This window comes from Chinchilla lanigera, unplaced genomic scaffold (assembly GCF_000276665.1).
Source record: "Chinchilla lanigera isolate Chin_1 unplaced genomic scaffold, ChiLan1.0 scaffold00081, whole genome shotgun sequence".
In the NCBI taxonomy this organism is placed as follows: domain Eukaryota; kingdom Metazoa; phylum Chordata; class Mammalia; order Rodentia; family Chinchillidae; genus Chinchilla; species Chinchilla lanigera.
In genome coordinates, this window is record NW_004955482.1 from 760,085 (window position 1) to 777,280 (window position 17,196).

General features: G+C 62.7%; 1 protein-coding gene across 1 annotated transcript; it reads right to left on the reverse strand.

The window, feature by feature from the left end:
* Positions 1–115: 115 nt before the first annotated feature.
* Ulk1 (unc-51 like autophagy activating kinase 1) lies at positions 116–17,049 on the reverse strand (the record flags this gene model as incomplete). Its single annotated transcript, XM_013503614.1, is given in 27 exon segments — positions 116–1,782; positions 1,860–1,995; positions 2,463–2,620; positions 2,822–2,940; positions 3,007–3,179; positions 3,290–3,465; positions 3,835–3,978; positions 4,057–4,166; positions 4,343–4,536; positions 4,925–5,193; positions 5,343–5,429; positions 5,516–5,661; positions 5,793–5,918; positions 6,154–6,243; positions 6,346–6,406; positions 6,919–7,066; positions 7,240–7,328; positions 7,693–7,743; positions 7,924–8,006; positions 8,092–8,150; positions 8,518–8,619; positions 8,708–8,781; positions 8,864–9,037; positions 9,817–9,853; positions 9,969–10,001; positions 16,841–16,882; positions 16,957–17,049. Coding segments are annotated over 27 exon segments (3,030 nt in total), but the record flags the coding sequence as incomplete, so codon positions are not given.
* Positions 17,050–17,196: the final 147 nt, after the last annotated feature.

Consider the following 17,196-nt stretch of genomic DNA (forward strand, 5'->3'; position numbering starts at 1 on the left):
GGGATCTAAGAGCTCCTCAGTGCTGCTGGGCCATCGGCTGCCGTGCCCAGATCTAGGCAGAGAGGACAGGATGGCAAGGATGGGCAGGCCACTCAGGGTGAGCCTCAACACGGTCAACAATTCCAAAGGTTTATTCCCGAGTCACACAACGTGATGATGGGGTGGGGACTCACACAACGCATTTCACAGACAGCTGAGCTCGACCTTGGGGACAACAGGAGCTGCGTGCAGCACACAGCTGCCGCACGTCCAGCGGCCCCGGGAAGCCATGGGGACGGGCGGGACAGGCACTTCCTGCACAGCCTCCCATGGCCCAGGTTCCAGCGGCCACAAAGCAATAAATACTCATGTCACATGCAGCAAGGTGAGTCGTGGGGCAGCAAGACAGGAGGCCGTTGTGGGCACTCGCTTTCCTGTGCCCCAGCACAGTGGACTATTTCAAGTATCGCAAGGATAAACGTGTGTTCTGTGTGTGGCACATGACCCTTGAACCCTCCTGTGGGCACCACAGACCCACACGTCCTGCAGGAGTTCGGGGATACATTCAAGTAGGTTTGGGCAGGGCTGAGTTGTGCTGGGCCTGGGGCCAAGATGCCCAGTGCATGCCCACCCCAGATGAGATCTGAGTGGCCCTGGTGGGCACTGGGCACAAAAAATGGCAAAGCTCATCCTGCCCTGCCCACTGAGTCCAGCTGGGGAAGGCAACTGAGCACTGCCCATCCTGCAGGGCGTGGGGACAGCCAGCCACCTGGACTCGTACACACACACACACAAACAGGTGCAGGCCTGTCACGCACACACAGCCACGGGCTGGCACCTCCCGCTGCCACCGTCCAGCACCCAGCAGAGTCCAGGCCCGGCCCCACCACCCCACCTTCCCAACAATGTGAAACACCTGAAGGGTGGCTTCTTTAAAGAAAAAATGAGCTGCAGAAAAATAAGACACATTTTTAGAAGAGTGAAAAGTTACATCTGTTCTGGGTCTAGAAAGCTTGGTGTTCCACTGTCCCTAGGAAAACAGTAAATACAAGGGCTGCTGCTCCTGTGGGCACGGAGCCAGGCTGATGCCCCCAGAGGCACACACACTGGGCTATGTATAGGTATACACATGTGTGCACATGTACACGCAGGGCTATGTATAGGTATACACATATGTGCACATGTACACATGGGGCTATGCATAGGTATACATATATGTGCACAGGTACACACAGGGCTATGTATGGGTATACACATATGTGCACATGTACAACTGACCGAGAGGAGACAGTTCTCTGCCGCCTGCATGGGGACGGCTCTGAGGCTGGGTTCTCCGTCTGTCTGCATAAAGTGCTTGGTGATTTACAAAGCTGGGTGGGGGTTTAGGGGACAGGTTCCTAGAGGGCTGGGAGCCACAAGCAGTGACCCGGAAGAGTTCACTTTGGCTTAGAGTCAGCAACACCATCTCAGGGCCCGCCTGTCCTCAGCATTGCCCTGGGCACAAGGGTGGCAGTGCCCATGCACGCCTGCCCACTACCTCCCAGCACCAGCGCAGGTGGGAGGTGGCCTGAGAGGACACACTGCAGCCCGCGGCAGGAAGAAACCAGCAGGCCAGATGTGGGCGCCACCTGCTGCATCTCACCAGGGCCCGGGCAGCAGCTCAGCACCATGGATCAGGGCCAAGGCTGGCAGGCCGGCCGACATCCAGCAGCACGCGCAGCCCACCACAGGGCTGGCCAGCAATGCGTCAGGCACAGACACCGGAGAGCAGGGCTGAGAGTCTCCGCTCAATGCAGAGCTTGCCTGTGGGAAACGGGTGTGTGGGCTAGAGGTGGGGGAGGCCCGGCCCGCCCCCACACACCCAAGTGCGCAGCACTCACACTTGGCGATGTTCTCAATGTCGGTCTGGTCCGTAAGCATGTGCTGCAGCCCCTCCAGCAGCAACAGGGCCTTGTGATAGCGCGGCACGCAGCCCTCGTGGTGCTGGAACATCTCGTCCAGGGCAGCCGACTGCACCTGCAGGCGAGGGCAGAGCTGGGCCCAGGCAAGAGCTGATGGCCGCAATGGGCAGCCTGGCAGCACTACAGTGTGTGCATGGACAAGTGTAAAGGTGCCAGGGCCGCCGTCACGTGGGGCATACGTGGGAGGCTGGTGGCCCATGCAGCCCAGGTTGGCTCGGGAACAGCCAGCACACCCACCAGGTAGAGGGACAGAGCTGGCTGCATGTCAGAGCCCCATTCAGGCAGAGTGCTGAGTGTCACTGATGGTGACACCTGTGCAGGGGTGGGGGCTGGGCTGCGGGAGCATACTGTCTGGACCTTTGTCTCTACTGTGACCTATTGCTGTGCGTGAACTGTCTCTAGGCCAGACTGGCTGGAGCCGTCTGGAGGCTGGTCTCAGTTTTGCCGGAGAAACTGAGTCTGCCCTGACGTGTGTGGGGAGGGACATGGCCCTGTGGCTCCAAGGGGCCCCCGCCCCCGTACCATCTGCACAGCATGGCTGAGGATGAGCCGCTCAGCGGTGACGCTATGGATGCCGTCCAGCAGCCGCTGTTTGTCCAGGAAGAAGCGTTGCAGCCGCAGGCTCAGGCCCTGGCAGGACGTCACACTGGCCTTGTACAGCTCGTTCAGCTTGCGCACCACTGTGGGGGGACTCAGTCAGCTCCCTGCCCTGTGGGGACCGGGACCCCACGAGTGGGCTGTGTGTGTGGGGATGGCACTCAGGGTGTCACAGCTGGGAGACCGAGGTCCTCTCCCAGCCCCGGCGCAGTGAACACAACATCCCACCCGAGGGCCCCATGCTGCACCCTACACCCCACAGCTCCTCTGCCGCCTGCCCTCACCCTGCTTCACAGTGGACGACAGGCACAGCTTGCCGGCCCGGATCTGGTCAATGGCCGTCTGCAGGCCCGAGGACAGCAGCTCAGCCACCTTCAGGTACAGCACCAGCTGCTCTGCGAAGCTGCAGGGTGGCAGGAGGTCAGGAGAGTGGTGCCTGCCTGCCACCCCAAGCCCCAGGGACACATACCCCCACTCGCGGCTCAGCAGGCTGATCTGGTCGGCCACCAAGCTCTCCTGCAGCTGGCACTCAGGGCCCATGGTCGCCTCGCTGGCACTGCCCTTCAGGGCCGCGATCTCCAGCACGTGCTGCACAAACACCAGCGTGAAGCGCAGGCTGTGCAGGATCTCCGTGTGCTCTTGCTGGGGCGCAGAGGCAGGTGTTGGGGTGGGTGGCAGGTGAGCGGGCAGGCGACCCAAGGAGCTTCCCAGCCCAGGGAGCCCTGCCCGCCGCTTCCCTAGGCTGGCCTCACCTCCATGAGGGTCTCCTCAGGGAGGTCGGGGGCCTCAAAGGTCACAGCCCCCTCCAGGTGGGCAGACAGGGGATCCCCGGTGCTGCAGCAGTGGCCCGGGGCAGTGAGTTCTGGGGCAGCCTCACCACAGGCCCCGGGCATCAGGTGGCGGGCAGAGGAGGAGCCGGTGGAGCCCACTGTGGGAGACACAGCTGAGGGGTGGTGCCTCCCCCCTCCCCTCCCTGGGTCACAGCCCCGCATGCCACATAAGGCTTACACTCGCTCAGTCTAACCCGGTAAAGCCACAAGGACTAGGCTGCCCCTGCGCACCATCCAGCCCCGGGCACAGGGGCACTTGCTGTGCCCGGACCCAGGGCCTGGCCAACACAGTGCGGCCTTTCAGGCCAGTGAGGCAAGGAGGCTGGCACCCCGGACAGGGGCCTGTGTCCCAGGGATGCCCCTGTCCCTGGCCCACTGTGGGGACGCACCCGACCGCCTGACTGGCACTGACCAGGGTTCTCTGCCTGCCTCCCAGGAGCAGTTGTGGCGGCCCAGTCCAGCCTCACCTGAGAACATCCGGGCGCGGGGTCCCGGGGGCGGTGTAGTCCCGCTGGGGGGTGAGCCCACTGTGAATACCACCGGGGCCGGGCTGCTGGCACCCCCAGCACGGGCTCCAGGGTGCAGGTTCCCTCCGAAGCCAGCAGAGGGCGCTGGGAGACACATAGAGAGCGGGTCAGGGTCCACTCGGGGCAGATCACACACAGCTACCCCAGCCAGCCCTGGCGCACCGATCTCCATGGGCTTCTCCTGCAGGCTGTCTGTGCTGCCTGAGTCCGAGGCCTGTGTCCCAAATGCAGCCTTGAGGAGCAGGTCAGTGAGGCGGCTGGTGCTGAAGGACCTACGGGAGGGATGTGGGGCTTCAGGTGCTGGGCCTTGGCTCTCTGCTGGCCCCACACACCATCTCAGTTCATCACCAGCAGGTACAGGAGGCCAACCAGCTGTGGGCCAGGCTCCCCAGAGGCACAAAAGGCAGAGAACAAGGCCTGGCACCCACCTCCCGCGTACCCCACTCACCGGCCAAAGGGGCCCCTGGCATCCTCAGCTGTCCGCAGGCCAGAGCCCAGCTGCTGTCCCTGGAAGGGCCCCACCTCTGAGAGGTCAGGCAGCGTCCGGTTTCGGGGGGGTGTCATCACCACACCCTGCCGGGCCAGCAGAGCCAAGAGGTTCTGGGAGCTGGGGACCTTGGGAAAGTCGAAGGAGGGCACGGCCTGGAGGGGGAGATAGCAGTGACACCCAACCTGCTGCAGCCTGTGTGCATGCTGAGGGCCTCACACCCCAACAGGGCAAGGCCTGGGGGCCACTCTGAGGAAGGGAAATGGGGCTGCCCCAGGGTGGCTGTCTGACTTCCACGGTGGCCTTGTGCACCCAGCCTGGGCCACAACCCTGAAAAGGAAAGCCCCCCCCTACCCCCAACGCCACTGCCACAAGCACAGGGTCTCCAAGGGTGTCCTGACCTGCACCCCGGCCTCCCACCCATGGCCACACGCAGGGACTCCGGGCCCCGGCCATGCCCGAGTGAGGTCCAGGCAGGCGACAGGAAGCAGGGTCTTGTCCCCTAGAGGGCACTCAGGAGCTGGAAAGCTGTGCAAGGTTTACCTTGGTGGGGGAGCCCAGGATGGGGGGCAGGGGGTTCCGCTGCAGAAAGTCGGGAAGCTTGGGTGAGCCACGCAGGGGCCGGCAGGACTGCAGCACAGGAGCAGACGGGCAGGGGCTGGGCTGCGGGGGGCTGAAGGTAGCGCCCAGTGGGTCCGTGGGGGGCTTGGGCAGCTTGGGGCGGACGACATGCAGGTCTGACAGGTTGGGGGCGCTGTGCAGGCGGCAGCCCAGCCCGGGAGTGCGGGGGGAGTGCTCGGGCACGGAGGAGCCTGAGAACAGGACAGGCTTATCACCAGACTTCCAGGGCACACAGACAGCCACCAGACCACCACTGCCCTGCTCCAGGGCTCCAGGGCTCCAGGGCTCCAGGAACCCTTTCCCCTTCCAGTGAGGATGACACAAGACAGGCTACACCTACCTGGCCGTGGTGACCTGCTAGCACGCATATCAGCTCCCTGCGGGGAGGGTGCCCTGCTCCAGCCAGGCCGTTCGGGGATGGTTCCAACTTGGGGAAGGAGGTTTCAGGATCAGAGTGGTCAGACAAGAGGTCTCTGAGCCCACCCCACCCTCCAGACCTGAGGCTTTGCTCACCCTGTGGGGATGGTGTGTAGGGCCGGCCCCCACCCAGAGACAACTTCCTGGCCAGGACAGCGCCATCAGCATGGGACGGGGGTGACGGGCTGGCCCGGACGAAGCCCAGGGGACTGGTGCCGCCTGACCTGCGGCTGGCAGAGGACCTGGAGACAGGGCAGGCAGTGTGAGGCCCCAGCACCCATACCACCCCCCAGTGAGGGCCACGGGGTGCCTTGGGGTCCTCCCCACAGTGCTGGACATGTGTGGGCTGGCCGTGCCATGCCAGGGCACTCACCGGGGGGTGTGGTGCTGGCTGGGCAACTGCAGGTTCTGCTCAATGCGCTGGTAGTTGTGCACCTGAGTGGGGACGGGGATGGGGACCGATGCGCCGTACCTGCTGCTGGAGAAGGCGCCAGCCCGGCTGCAGGGGAAGATGAGGGCTCACAGGGACCCTGGAGGGGGCAGCACCCAGGGCCTGTTCTGCCCACACCTACCGTGTGTCTGCACCCCACCCCGGGGAGCAGGCAGAGTGCTGCGGACCACCCATGTACCTGCATGAGGACTGGGCCTCTGCCCACGTCAGCCCTGCTAAGCAAGGATGCCACCCACAGGATGCCAGGATGCCCGCCTGCCCGCCCCAGCCAGGCCCTGCTTACCCTGAGGGGCTGGGGGAGCTACTGCAGGAGGGGGAGGGGGACGGTGTCCGGCCATGGCTCTCCAGCCCCGCAGAGGCCACCAGCGAGCTGCTGCAGGCAGAAGGGACAGATGTGGCTCTCGGGTACCAGTCCTTCTTGGTCACCTCCCCAGGCAGAGAGGCACCAGCCGCCCTTAAAGCCCTGAATGCTCACCCACTGCAGAGCAGGCTGTCCGGTGGAGGCTTGGCACTGGCCCCCTCGGCCACCAGGTCACCTGCAGGGGCACAGCGACATCTGGCCAGGTGTCCGCTGCTCTCCAGAGCCCACCACACCACAGGGTTCCCCGCCTGAGTGTCACTTCCCTTCTCCCGGAGGGCCCCCAACAGGCCATGGCCTTGAGCGTGCAGTGGCCCCAAGGCAGCTCAGTGCGGCTGGAGGAGCGGGACCTCGCTCCACAGCTCTCTCTGCTCGGAACGCAGAGCTTCAGCTGCCCTCGCCAGCTCCAGGGCAGCAGGGAGACGAACACCCACCCTGCCCATGAAGCCCGGCTCCCACCCACTGTGAGTCCCTGTCCCTGGCTGTCCTTCTGCCACCTCGGAGCTGTGGCAGGCCGGACCCTGCCTGGGGACCTGAGGCCAGACACCATGGACCAAGCTGGATCAGGAAGGGAGGAGCAGTGCCTGAGGACAGCAGAGTGGGGGCAGGGACACAGCCCCAGGTGAGGAGCAGCCCACGGGGACGCTGCCTGCCTGTGCCAAGACACGCTGCACTCCCTGCTGCCCTGACCTGGGAACTGAGCGGGGACCATGACGAAGTCGTCAGTATCACAGGAGTCCTTGCTGCTGCCGCCTGAGTCCCGGGAGCCATGCAAGAAGCCAGCGGCATCAGCTGGGGAGGTCAGTGTCTTCTGCAGTGGCGCCATCTCCCCCAGAGACTAGAGGAGAGCAGAGAGGCCAGTGCTCACATGGACAGATGGACAGACAGGGTCTCTGCAGACCTGGCCCCCTAGATGGGACCACCACGCCCAGCTCAAGAGCAGTGGGGTCCACGTGCTCTTGAGGGAGGCCCCAGACACCAGCTGTGCTGCCCACTGGCCTGGCCACTTACCGGAGGGGAGGCCAGGTGCGAAGTGGAGCTGCTACTGGAGCTGCTGCCCGACCCCGAGCTTGGGTAGGAGGGCACAGGCACAGGTGGAGCTGCAAAAGGTGAGGGCAGTCTGCGGGATGTGCTGTCACACCCTGTGGAGGGGTGGCAGCTGCCAGAAGCTACTGGAGATGACCATTCCCCCGGGCAGGTGCCCTCAAGCATAGCCCCTGCAGCATAGTTCCCAGAGCCGCGGCCCAGGAGGGACATAAACAAGAACCCTCACCCCAAGCCACAACGGCGACCTGCATCAACCTTCAGTGGCCCCGCCAGTCGTCACTTGGGACAGGAGCCAGTGGCCAGCATGAGGTGGCATCAGCCTCCATCCCAAACCTCCACACCACGGCCACCCGCACCCAGCATGAGAAGCCTCAACCGACAGGCAGCAAGAAGACCCCTCCCACCCTCAGGACTCACACTTCTTGATGGAGGAGCTAGCGTCCAGGAAAGGGTGATGGAAAAACTCGTCTGCGGGAGAAAGTCAGCCCTCAGATCACCCCAGAACCTGGCCGTGGGAACCCATCTCATCTAGCCACGCCCACCTGTGCCAGGCTGGGCTCCCGAGGCAAGACCAGGCTGCAGCCCTGTGGCTGGGGACTTCCTGCCCACCCACAGACCTGAGGGGTGTGGCTGGGCCACAGTACTCACCGAAGTCCATGCGGTCCTTATGGCTGCGCTGCAGGAGCGCCAGGAGCAGCTGCCGCAGGGGTGCCGAGGTCTCGCGGGGGATTCTGGGAGGGCAGAGATGAGCTGATGGGGCTGGGGCAGCCGGGGCAGGGCTGACCAGGGGACACTCGGGGGAGGGGAGGTGCTTACGCAGGGACCAGCGTCTTGTTTTTCTCATAGAACAGTCTCAGGTCCTGAGGACTGCTGGCCTGCAGGGACAGTGAACGGCATGAGCCCTGCCCCAGCAGCCCTGCCTCGGCCACAGCCTGGCACACTGGGCCCACACCCTGCGAGCCCCACCTGGCCACAGGCAGCCCAGTGCCTGCTCTGTTCTGTGCCCTCCTTGCCATTGATAGGGACCCTGGCACCTTGAGGAGCAGGTACACCCCAGGGTTTGATGCCACGTGTCCCTCGGGGCCCTCTCACAGGACACCTTTAGGACACAGGCCACCATCTGGGAAATGGGCCACCCCACACTCAGCCCAGTGCCAACAGCCTGACTGTCGTGTCCCCCCCCCCCCCGTGCCAGGGCCCCAGCTGCCCTACACCCCTGCTCCAGCCACAGGCCTTGCCCACCTGAAACGGCGCCTTTCCCGTCAGGCACTGGTAGATGATGGTGCCGATGCTCCACAGGTCCGCCTTCCCGTCGTAGTGCTGCGACATGATGACCTCAGGAGCCTGCGGCCAGAGGACAGGTTAGCGCTATGGTGCACAGCCGCCCCGACCAGGCGGCCTGGCGCAGACAGGCTGGAGCCAGGGGACGCACCATGTACATGGGGGAGCCGCACAGCGTGGCCGCCATCGTGTTGCTCTGCAGGTAGCGGGCAAAGCCGAAGTCAGCTGCAGAGAGAGACAGGTCAGGGCCCAGAGCCGTGGCCGGGCGGGACCCTGGGCCCTGCAGCAGGGCCCCACCCGGACTCACCAATCTTGACACGGATGTTGTTGGGGTTTGCACGGCGCCCCCCAGGGTTGGACAGCAGGATGTTCTGTGGCTTCAGGTCGCGGTGAATGATGCCCTTGCTGTGCAGCAGCCGCATGGCACCGGCAATCTGCTGCAGGAAGAGCCTGATGGTGTCCTCGCTCAGGGTCCGCATGGCTGCAGGAGAAGCAGGCTCAGGGGCGCCCGTCTTGGCCAGCAGGTGGCACGGCAGCCCGGGGGGGAGCACAGCAGCACCCTGTTGGGGACCTGCTTCCTCTCTGGCAGGAGTCTACCCCAAAGGCTCAGCTGCAAGCCAGGGTGTCAGAAGAGGGACAAGGGGCAGCCCAGCACCCAGGCAGAGGGAACGCCCTCACCCTGAGCAGGAAGTACCACTCTAGTGCCTTCCAAACTCAGGTACAGGAATCCTCACCTGGGGGGCCATGTGGTGGGTGCTAGGATGCAGGTAGCAGGGGGAGCAAGCCCTCTGCAGCCCTAGATTGTAAACCACCCCCCGAGGTGCTTTACTGCCACAGCCTGAGGACCAGAACAGATGATGACCTCCCTCCAGGCATGCAGCCAGAGCCTCTCAAACTTTCTGCCCACCCTACCCACAGACACCCCACAGTCCTGCAGCACCGTGTTCCTGTCCGCAGGTGCAGGCTGCCCCATCTTCCACACGGCCACGCTCACGCCCACCCTCACTACCTACTCCACCTCCTTGTCTGGCCCAGAGCAAAGACCCTGGAAGCAGAGCAGTCTGAAGTCCTGCTCACAGGTGTCTCCTCTCCCCAGCACACAGGACTCCAACTAAATCCCAGAGTGGGCAGGAGGTGGGCAGGTCCAACCTGGCAAGGTCCCTCCCATCCATCTCAGGGCACCAGAAGACACAGGCCACACGCCCAGCCAGCAGGGCCACTCCTCCAGGCCTCCCGGCTGCCCCGCCGCACACCACTCACTGTGCAGGTAGTCAGCCAGATCGCCACCGTTGCAGTACTGAAGGAAAACAGGGATGCATGTCCAGGCATGGCCGGCCCCAGCTCCGGCCCCAGCCGCAGCCCCCCAAACCCCGCCCCACACCACACTGTCTGTTGACAGGGTCTGGGCTCACCTCCATGACCAGGTAGACGGAATTGGCCATTTCCTGCAGGACAGAAAGAGAGGCTATAAGGGATGGAGCAAAGGCCACCTCAGGTGCCCACAACACACCACCTACCTCGCAGGTCATGGGGCACAGCCGACATGCCAAGCCAGGACTCAGTAGTTACCACCAGAGGTAGGACCTCCACAGCGCAGCCAACGCTGGAGGTGAGTGCTTGCCACGTCTTGTGCCCATTTCAATTGAAATGTGGCCTGGGCTGGGTGTGGTGACCCACACCCCCCATCCTAGCTCACTGGGAGACAAGCAGAACCCTAAATCTGAGCCATGCATGGACAACTTAGTAACCCAGTGAGTGTCTCTAATAGAAAAGGGCTGGAAGTGCAGCTCCGTGAAAGGCCCTACGTTCACTCCACACTACAGAGCCAGAGTAATTTTGCACATGAGCAACTGGAATAGCAACCTGCAAGGAAACCAGGGACTTTGGTTGGTCCCGGCCCAGTCTCGAATTCAGGGCTGCATCCTGCATGGTGACACCCAGACACTGAGCAGCAGCAGGGAGTGGGTCCAGGCGACAGGGAGAGGCTGTCCGGGACCCATGACTCAGGCACTCTGAGCCCCCAGAGTCAGAGACGCCACCAGATTAGGGGTTGGTGCTACCAGGCTGAGTCAGCACCAGGGCACCAGGCTGCCAACCCCACGCCCCAGCCTGAGGCACCTGTCCTTGCTCTGCTCCTGGCCAGCCTTGGGCAGTGCACACCTAGCTAAGCAGAGCCCTCCAGAGCACCTGGCTGCAGGCGGGTGCCCAGCACAAACACCCACTCTTGGAACTTCACAGAGGCCACTGAGGCCCAGGCCAGACGAGCCGGACAGGCTGGGCCTGCCCACCCTGCAAGTCCATGTGCAGATGGTGCCTTCCCACCCGCTGGGGTGGCTCTGCCAACAACAGCAAGCACCCAACCAACTCTGTGACCGCAGGACCCAGGCTGGGCACTTGGGGATCCACGCCCTGCTTGCTCTACCTCCACACCCTGCTTCCCCATGCTCCAAGTGGGAGGTAGCAGGTTAAGCTCATATGCCCCAAGCTCCTGGTGGGTATGGTGCCTGGAAGGTAGAGGGTATCTGAGGCCTGTGGGGCCAGGCACACAAAGCTCAGGCACACAGCCTGGCACACAGCAGCCAGCTGCCAGGTGCAAGCCACCTTGCCTCCAATTTGCTAAACCCCAGGACCTCTGGCATCTCCTAAGCACCCAACTCCAGGAGGCTGAGGACATGGCCAGGCAGGAAGAGATTCCTAGAGGCAAGGACATACCGAGAGGAGAGCCCTGACCTGCCCCACCCATCCCCACTGTCCCTGTCTTACCTTCCTACACCTCGGCCCCACCCCAACCCAACCTTCCAGGGAAGCTGCAGGGGAGAGATAACCACGGCAGGTGTGGCTTGGCTAGGGAGTCCCCAGGGCGGGGCTCAGAGCGTCAGCGGCTGGGATGTGCCACAGAGACTGGGGACAGACACCAGGTCCAGGAGAGCCCAGGAAGGCCCCACCATAGGACCTCTACCACCTGCCAGTGCGGCCCACTTGACCTAGAAGAGATATGGCAGAGGGCACAGGGTGGGACCTGAGCCTGCCCTCCTGTGGCAGAGGCAGGACTGGGGACGCAGCTGTGGCCAAAGGCATGCTACCTCCCTGCACTGCTGGCCCAGGACGTCAGGGACCACAGCAGCCTCCTGTTTCCCCCATAAGCAAGTTCAGAGAGCCTTGCTGTCCTCAAACCCAGGGCAGGGCAGGGCAGGGCAGGGCAGGGAGCTGCTGCCCACACTCCAGCCAGGCCCTGAAGAACACTGCAGGTCCCGGGGCCCACAGGACCCAGCTCGGGACCCCGTGCCCAGCAGCCGCAAGAAGCCCCACCTCATAAACAAGTGAGTGCAGCCCCGCAGACCCAGGCGCTGTGCCCAGCAGGGAAGTAGCAGGGCCAGCCGAGGCAGGCCAGCTCACACACCCTCCTCAGCCTCAACGCCAGTGCCAAGCTGAGGGCTGTCCTCTGGTCTGCAGTGCCACCCAGGAGGGCTGGCGGGAGGAGCCAGGCCCCAGGACCAGCAGGGCACCAGGACACAGGGGGAATGGCCACAGTCCCTGTGGCCTCTCCAGGGCCCAAGGCTGGGGACGAAAGCAAGTAGGGCCTCCCCGAAACCACCCAGCCTTGGGCCCACCGGGACCCATGCAGTGCAGGCGCCAGCTTCCGGCCATGCTCCATGACAGACAGCAGGCACAGGGGTGCAGGTGGCGGCAGTGGCGGGAACACCAGGGTCTCGCACCAGAGAGCAGCAAAGGAACAGCGTGGCTGCTGGGCCTGGGACACAGACCCGGCCTCCCGACGGGCTGCCGCAGCGTCAGCAGACCCTGAGTCCCTCCTGCACACATGGAGGCTCAGACAACCATCAAAGCCTTGAGAGGGGCAGCACAGCCGCTGCCTGGAAGACAGGCCCGCCAATTCAAGAGCCATGCCAAGGGGAAGCCAGCATCTAGGCAGGAAGCCGCACAGGTCATCCGCGTGGGCACGGGCGCTCAGGCACGTAGGAGCTGCCCGCCCCGGGCCTTAAGGTGCTTTGCTTAATAGGATCCTGGCTCCCCACCCTCACCAGCCCACTCCGGTCTGGTGATCCTGGCTGGCCCAGTGGGTGGGCGGGTGGAAAGGTGCTGACCTACTTCACTCTTCTAGAGCAGCAGCCGCCAAAGGTGGCAAAGCCCAGCAACGGGGACAGCCACCACCCCGCCCCTGCTCTTCCGATGCTGGAGAAGAAACGGGAGGTGGCCTGTCCAGGAGGAAGGCCCACCCAGCTCCAGCCCAGAGCACAGTGGTGTAGGATGTCCCCGCAGGTCCCAAACCCAGCCCTGCTGACCCACAGCAGTGGGGCAGGGTAGGGAAGGACGTGCAGGAGACACTGCCAACACAAGGACCCAGGCAGCAAGTCCCTCGGCCACACAGGGCCACCTTGGCCGTGAGGCACGTGCAGGCAGACATGTAGGCAGCCCTACAGCAGGGCTGGGCGTGGTCCCAGCAATACTGGGGCACCGGACACAGCGCCCCATGAGGCTGCAGCCCCACCTCCGGGAAGCACCAAGACCAGCAAGGCAGCTGGCACAGCCAGGCTGAGGGGACAGGGAAGAGAAAGGGTCACCATGACGGCAGAAGATGGATGGGGCGGCTTCGGGGGCACCATGCTCCCTGACAGGTGCTCACTTTTCCAGGCAACTGTCCTACCTCGAGCTTTGTACTCACCACTGTTAATTTTGTTTACGAAACGATTCATGGGACCTTTATCCCTTCCTGGCCCATAAACACAACACTGACATGTACACCTCCATGTGAGAGGAAGCTTACAGCCTGCAGGCAGCAGCACGACTGCTGGCCCTGGGCCTCTGCTGGCATCGCACCACCCTCTCAGGGTCTGTATGCCTGCCTGCTCTCTGGGAAGGGTGCATACTGCCAAAGCACACTGCCTAGGACTCAGGGTGAGTAAAGGCAACTCTGAAACCGGGTCTGTCTGCAGGACTAGGTACATCACTGCTCACCAGCAAGGTGCCTGTCTGCAGCACATTGGCCTCGAGGATGAGCCTGGAGCCCAGCAAGATGCCCCAGCTCACAAGAGGGGAGTGAGGCTGGAATCCAGCACATACAAGGCTTTACTAGGTTTGATCCACAATGCCAAAAAAACAAAGGGACAAATCAACACAAGAACAAAAATAGGCTAGGCATAGTGGCACATGCCTGTGATCCCAGCACTTGGGAGGCTGAGGCAGGAGGATACTGTGTTGGAGGCCAGCCTGTGCTCCAGCCCAGTTCTAGACCAGTCTAAACTATACAGCACGCCCTGTCTGAAAAACCCATTTAAAAAAACCCTCAATAGAAAAGAAAGCAACCCAGGGGACCTATATACACCCTATCACAAGAACTAGTTTCCTTAACAGCCCACAGATCACTGACACCCACACATACACAGTGCAGTTCTGACACTGAACACATAGTGGTTCAAGTCTTCAGCACAAACAGCCAGGAAAACCAGTGCCAAGGAAGGGGCCCTGACCAGGTCTGACAACCCCACCCACCAAAATACAACCCAGGCGTGGGCATCAGGAGGACTTTGAGATATCCATCCATCCTCAGACCAAGGAGTTGTGCAGCTGTGTCCTAACACCGCAGAGTCCAGAACAGCCCCTTGTCCCTCAGCAGCCACCACAGGTGAGGTCTTCGGTGGCAGGCACCATAAATGATAGCCACAGCATGACAGTAGCTGACACTTCCCAGGCTCCCTGCGGCCAGAGTTTGCTGTCACCCAACCAGACAGGACAGAGGCACACACGCGTGTCCACGGCACAGCCTGCCTAGAGCCCAGCTCTGAGCTCTGGGCCTGCAGGGGTCGGGGTGAGAAGTGGAAGGCAACCGGGGACACTCAAATGAACAAAGCCACGTGAGGGCAGTGGATGTAGCAGGGAAGGATACTCATCTAGTGGTAGCAATGGCTGTCCCCAGATCAAGTATGCAGGATGTCTGAGGACAGAGGACCATCCAAAGATCGAGGGTGACTCTGTCTTCCTTTCTGTTAAATTTGGGGACATTGCTGCCCAATCATTTCTCGCTGGTGTTTTTTCTGAGAGAAAGCTTTACTATGTAGTTTGGGCTGACCTTGAACTAATGATGATCCTCCTGCTTCAGCCTCCCCAGTTACTGGGATTAAAAGCTTGGGTCACCATACCCAGTTTACCTATTGTTAAAAACAAATTGGGCTGGGCATGATGGTGTAGCCCTGTAATCCTAGCACTTTGGAGGAAGGCAGAGACAGGAGGACAGCCACCATTTGAAGCCAGCTTGGACTACACAGTGAGATCAAAGCCAACCTAGTAGTCAGGCGTGGTGGCACATGTCTGCAATCCCAGCACTCAGAAGGCTGAGGCAGGAGGTTTACTGCAGGTTGGAGACTATCCTGGGATACAAAGTGACTTCAAGGCCAGCCTGAACTAAATATAAGACCCTGTCTCAAAAAGACATTAAAAAAAAAAAGGGGGCCAGGGATACAGCTCAGCGGCATAAGCGCCTGCCTGGCAAGCTCAAGGTCCTGAGTGCGATTCCCAGCACCAGAAAAAAAAACAAAAACAAAAACAAAACCCAGGCATGCTGGCACACGTCTGTAATCCCAGCATAAGGGAGGCTGAGGCAGGAGGATCGTTGTGATTTTGAGACCAGCCTGAGCTACAAAGTGAGCTCAAGGCCAGCCTGAACTGCATAGCGAGACCCTGTCTCAAAAAACAGTCAGGCAAACACACAAAAACCAAATCACTGGACATGGGAGCACACAGTGCAAGGCCAGCCTAAGCTATATAGTGAGACCTTATTTCAAAATGCCAAGAACAGCCAGGCATGGCAGCGCTCGCCTGTAATCCCAGCATAAGGGAGGCTGAGGCAGGAGGATCGTTGCGAGTTTGAGGCCCGCCTGTGCTACAAAGTGAGCTCACGGCCAGCCTGAACCACATAGCAGGACCCTATCTCAAAAACACAAACAACAACAACAAAGCCACAAAATGCCAAGAATACATAAAAGCAAGTCATCCATTTCTGGTACCAGTGTTCCTCCCAAACAGAAGTGCTTCGAATACAGGAGGGCAGTTCCACACACCACGGGGTGAGAGTGGCCCCCAGAGCCCGGGAGAGGCTGTGGCTGGCATTTCTCAGCACTTCCTCTGGGTAGAGGAAGCCACAGTGTTGCCAACACTGGAGGAAGTGACAGTGCCCAGGGTCAAATGTGTCTCCGGTCAGGCGGCAGTCTTGCCGGGCTGGTCAGCTAGAGCCCAGGTGACTGCCACCTGCCCTCCCCTGGACCCACCTGGAGATGCTGGGCCAGTGAGGTGCGGCCCAGGGCAGGACAGGCCCTCTCCTGCCCTGGGTCCTGCTGGAGGCTTCAGAGGGAGGGAAGAGGAAGGATGGGGCAGGGAGGAAGCAGAGGAAGGAGGCCTGGGACAGGGCAGGAAGGCAGGTGGGGAGGGCGGAGTGCGCTCGGCCTCCTGGACCCAGAACACAATGTCTCTGGCAGTTTCCAGGTACTCCCTGTCACATTAGACCTGGCCCTGCCCACACATGACGTGTCACAGCCCCCAAGGCCACAGCAAAACTGACAGCGGAGGAGGGAGGAGGCCACCAAAACACAGCCGCCCGCTGGGAACTTCCCTCAGCCAGAGCTGGTCCCGTGGCCCCAGTAAACAGGTTTCAAAAGCATTAGTCAGCACTCTGCTTGGTGGAGCCGCGCCTCGAGCTCCTGGTCCCAACGCTGGGCACCCAGGGCCCTCAACCCTGCTCCACTGCCCCGGGGCCCAGCCGGGGGATGGTTTGGGAAGCCGCCGAGCTGCGGGCAGCCTGCTGGGGCCCGCCAGGCCTCATCCGGCAGAGCCGGGTGTCGGGCAGGCCCAGCACCAACTGCCAGCAAGGAACCTCCGGCAGCCCCTCCCCCTCCCGCTCTGACGCAGGGAGGTCCCGGCCAATGCCGGGCCGCTGGAACAGTGTCAACAAACAAGCCACCGGCCGGACAGGTGGGCCTGCCTGGGACGCCGAACTCAGCCAGGGCCAGGGGGTCGCGCACGAGGGGGCCCCCGGGGCGCACAACAGCGCCGCGGCCCTCCCCTCCCCAGCCAGGCAGCCGGGCAGGCCGGGTCTGCCCGACACCCAGGGCAGCCAGACCAAAGCGGGGCGGAAGTCTCCAGGGCCCCGACGGCCGCAGGGCTTCCCATCCGCGCAGCCGGCGACACCGGCCGGGCCTCAGGACCCCCGACCGGAGGCTGGGGCGACTCCGACCCGCGGCCGCGCGCCTCCCCCCGCCCGCCGCGGAAGCCTCACCTGGAAGTCGTACAGCGCCACAATGTTCTCGTGCTTCAGCTCCTAGGAGGAGACGCACGCTGTTCACCGCGCGGGGAGGGCGGCCTGTGCCCTCCCGTCGCGGGCCAGCCGCTCACCTTGAGGATCTTTATCTCCTTCCCCAGCAGCGTCTGCGACTTGGCCAGGTTCTTCTTGTTAATGCACTTGACCGCGACCTCCAGGTCATGCTTCTGGAAACCAAGTGCGGATTTCGAGGCTGGGGCGCACGGAGACGACCCCCGGCTCAGGCGCGGCCCCGGGGGTGCGGGTCGAGGCAGCCCCGACACACTCGGGCGGGGCGGGCTCCCCGGGGAGGAGGGTCGCGGGCGGGGTTCCCG